A 2,888-nucleotide genomic window follows, 5' to 3' on the forward strand; every position below is an offset into this window, starting at 1 on the left:
ATATTTAACTCATAGCAAACGCAATATAAAATCCATGGTCTGGTTCAAGCTTTAAGCTGATAATACCTTGCTGCAGCCAAGAAACCGAGGGATATCATCATTTCCCATCCATTAATGTTCAGGCTGCAAACAAGGACACATACATATTAGTAGCATGGCATAGCCAATATAAGGATGGGAACAACAAAAGAAAGTGAAACCTTTTAAGCCCATTGGGAAAGGATGCCAGAAGGACTTACCAGATGGCAAGAGCATCAATTGCAACCTGAGCATTTTTCAGATTTCCTGTTAGAAGAACCAAGATTGTGTTGTACCAGAGCTCAAGACTGATAAACCCAAAAAATTCTCAAATCAAAATCTTCCAATGTAAAGGGGAGGTTGGGGGTTACTTATTCCAATTAAAGTATTAGTGTAATACTCAAATCTGAAAATACAATACAGTACTTTCAAACGATCATGGATAGTTAGTTTGCCCTGATTACAAACAGAAATATCAAATTCCATCATCAGCTACTAAACAAAAAGAAGAATAAAATAGTTCATCAGCTCTGCACATAAGATGATTTTTATTCAGTTACAATCCTGCAGCCTTGAAATTTGATAACCGTGCTAATCAAAGACAATCCAACATCATATACTTTTAAGCTAGTCTTCTTCAACTTTGCATTTAATTATCATGTGCAGCTAGATTATATGTTTGGTTTGGCAAAAACATAAACTATCTGAAGCTTAAGCCTAGTTTTTGCAGAGATTGATTTTGTCCAAGAACATGGCCAATTCACTAATGTAAAACATATATAAATCCCTCTCCTAATAAAAATTTGGCCTTTACATCAGGTCTTATTCCACTTTGTCAATGTTTAACTTCATATTAATCCATATAAAGCAAACTTCCCCTGCCAGTTCTTTCAAAGAGTCATAAATTCATTGAAACCTTACCAAAGCATAGCACCAGATGACAAAGATAGCTTTACAACTGGCCCGAGATCCTTGAAAGCTAACATTGAGAAACCCTTCCATGTATCCTTGCACCCTCCACATGTAACAAACAAAATCTGACCTATATTTGGTAGCCAATAGGCCAAAACCGTAGATGACATTGCTCCTGCGAGCCCGAAGTTTAATTTCATAGCCAAAAGCCATGAAAGAAAGATATGGATTCCGATAGAGAATGCTGCCAAGTATGCAATAATCATATTCTTGCTCTGTGCTTGCAGGAACATTTGGCAGGTGAAGGATACGATGAAAGAAAACACAACAAAGATAAACCATTGACTGATATATCCTGCCACTCCCGCTATTTTCTCATCCTGGCCTAATGCGATCAGAAGTGGGGTAGCGAAAATATATAGAGGAAGAAGACAGCATGCAGTCATAAACAAAACTAGCCATGATCTTTGAAGGTATAGCCCAAGCATATGGTATTGTTTTGCTCCAAATGCTTGACCACACAGAGTTTCCAACGCACTGGCCATGCCCAGCTGCACATTCAAAATCAAACATCAATAAATGTGGGGAAAAAAAAAGTTTTTAGAATGTAATATCAGTCACTTGAGCCACTTTCAGATGCAATTTTATGCAATATTGGTGATCTCAAGTACAATGAAAACTCAGACAGAGTAAAATTGGAGATTGACTAATTAGACCCTTTAAAATCAAAAAGGGAATCCTTGACTTTGTGCATGACACGATTCACAAAACTCTAAGAACATATCACAGAGGAAAAATATCCGGAGCATATCTGATATTAATGGTTTCCCAAGAATAATACATTGGCCTTTATGTTTCTCAAAATGAAATTCAAACCCATGGCTAAGATGTTAAGTAGAAATAAACAGATTCTTCACATAAATTTTGAACTTGATCAGCCATGGAACACAATAACTAATCATCTCAGATTGACTTAAAATCTAGACCTCTTGGCCTTAACAGAAACCCAGGCAAAACTGTCCTCTTTCTGAGATGACAAACACTAACCTTTGAAACATCATTTCTGGTATGGTGAATCTTTGATTATGCTAGAACTTAATTAGCCATATGAACGCCTCTTTAAGTAATTTGAGGTAAAGAAAGCAGCTCATGATAAACTAATAGCACTCAAAATTCTCACCAGGGCACTTAAATGGGCTAGTTTTTAATTTTTAGACCAAAGAAGTAAACAATACTTCCTCTGAAGCACGCCATAAGAAGATACGTCTCAACAACCATGAGCACAAAATTATAAAATCTCAATCTATCTCACAACCAGAACCCAAAAAAACAGATTAGAAATAATGGTGATGTTGATCAAGAACACCATAATCCCATTTCAGAAAAGCAAAAGAACCCCAAACAAGAAACCAATCTCCGTCCAGGAACTATATTACTACAAGGAAGGTAAAAAGGTTAGCAAAACCGTCTGCTAACTAAATTCCTACAAGAAAAAGTCAAAAAAAGCCATCACTCCTGGCAACTAAACCCCGAAGCTCAAGACAAAAAGAAAAGAATAAAAAGCAACAGAAAAGAGGGAAGAATTGAAACTAAAGTATGTACATACCAGAACACCATTGCCGAACCTCAAAAGGACAGTGAAACAAAGGGAATAAGCAGCGAGCTCAGTAGCACCAATGTGACCAACAAAGGCTTGACTGATTACAGTAACACCAAAGGTAGAAAACCTGGTGAAAATTGCTGGGCCAGCCACAACCCACATCTTCTTTGTCTCTGTCCATAATTTTTCTCTAAATTTCACTTCCTCGACCACAGTATTCTCTGTTCCTGCCAGCAGCTTCTGGTTGATATCTCCTTCCATCCTTCTACAACCAGACCGTTTCCAAGGTCTTTTCCTTTAGAGCCGCTTTTAAATTATTGTAGACCAACAGGGTCCGCATTAATTGCATGGGGCGTGA

The 2,888-nt window shown here is 37.3% G+C and overlaps 1 protein-coding gene across 1 annotated transcript in view; it reads right to left on the bottom strand.

Annotated features, from left to right (window-relative positions):
- LOC110414891 (protein DETOXIFICATION 21-like) overlaps positions 1–2,888 on the bottom strand; it is a 6,419-nt gene extending 3,531 nt beyond the window's left edge. The window contains exons 1-4 of the mRNA XM_089783323.1: positions 2,537–2,888; positions 940–1,481; positions 240–326; positions 67–123 (exon numbers count right to left, since the gene is read on the bottom strand). Coding sequence (XP_089639449.1) covers positions 67–123; positions 240–326; positions 940–1,481; positions 2,537–2,791 — 941 coding nt within the window. The 5' untranslated portion in view covers positions 2,792–2,888. The remainder of the gene's footprint in view (positions 1–66; positions 124–239; positions 327–939; positions 1,482–2,536) is intronic.

Source organism: Theobroma umbraticum, unplaced genomic scaffold (genome assembly GCF_002168275.2).
Source record: "Theobroma umbraticum cultivar Fairchild unplaced genomic scaffold, ASM216827v3 scaffold_147.0, whole genome shotgun sequence".
NCBI lineage: Eukaryota > Viridiplantae > Streptophyta > Magnoliopsida > Malvales > Malvaceae > Theobroma > Theobroma umbraticum.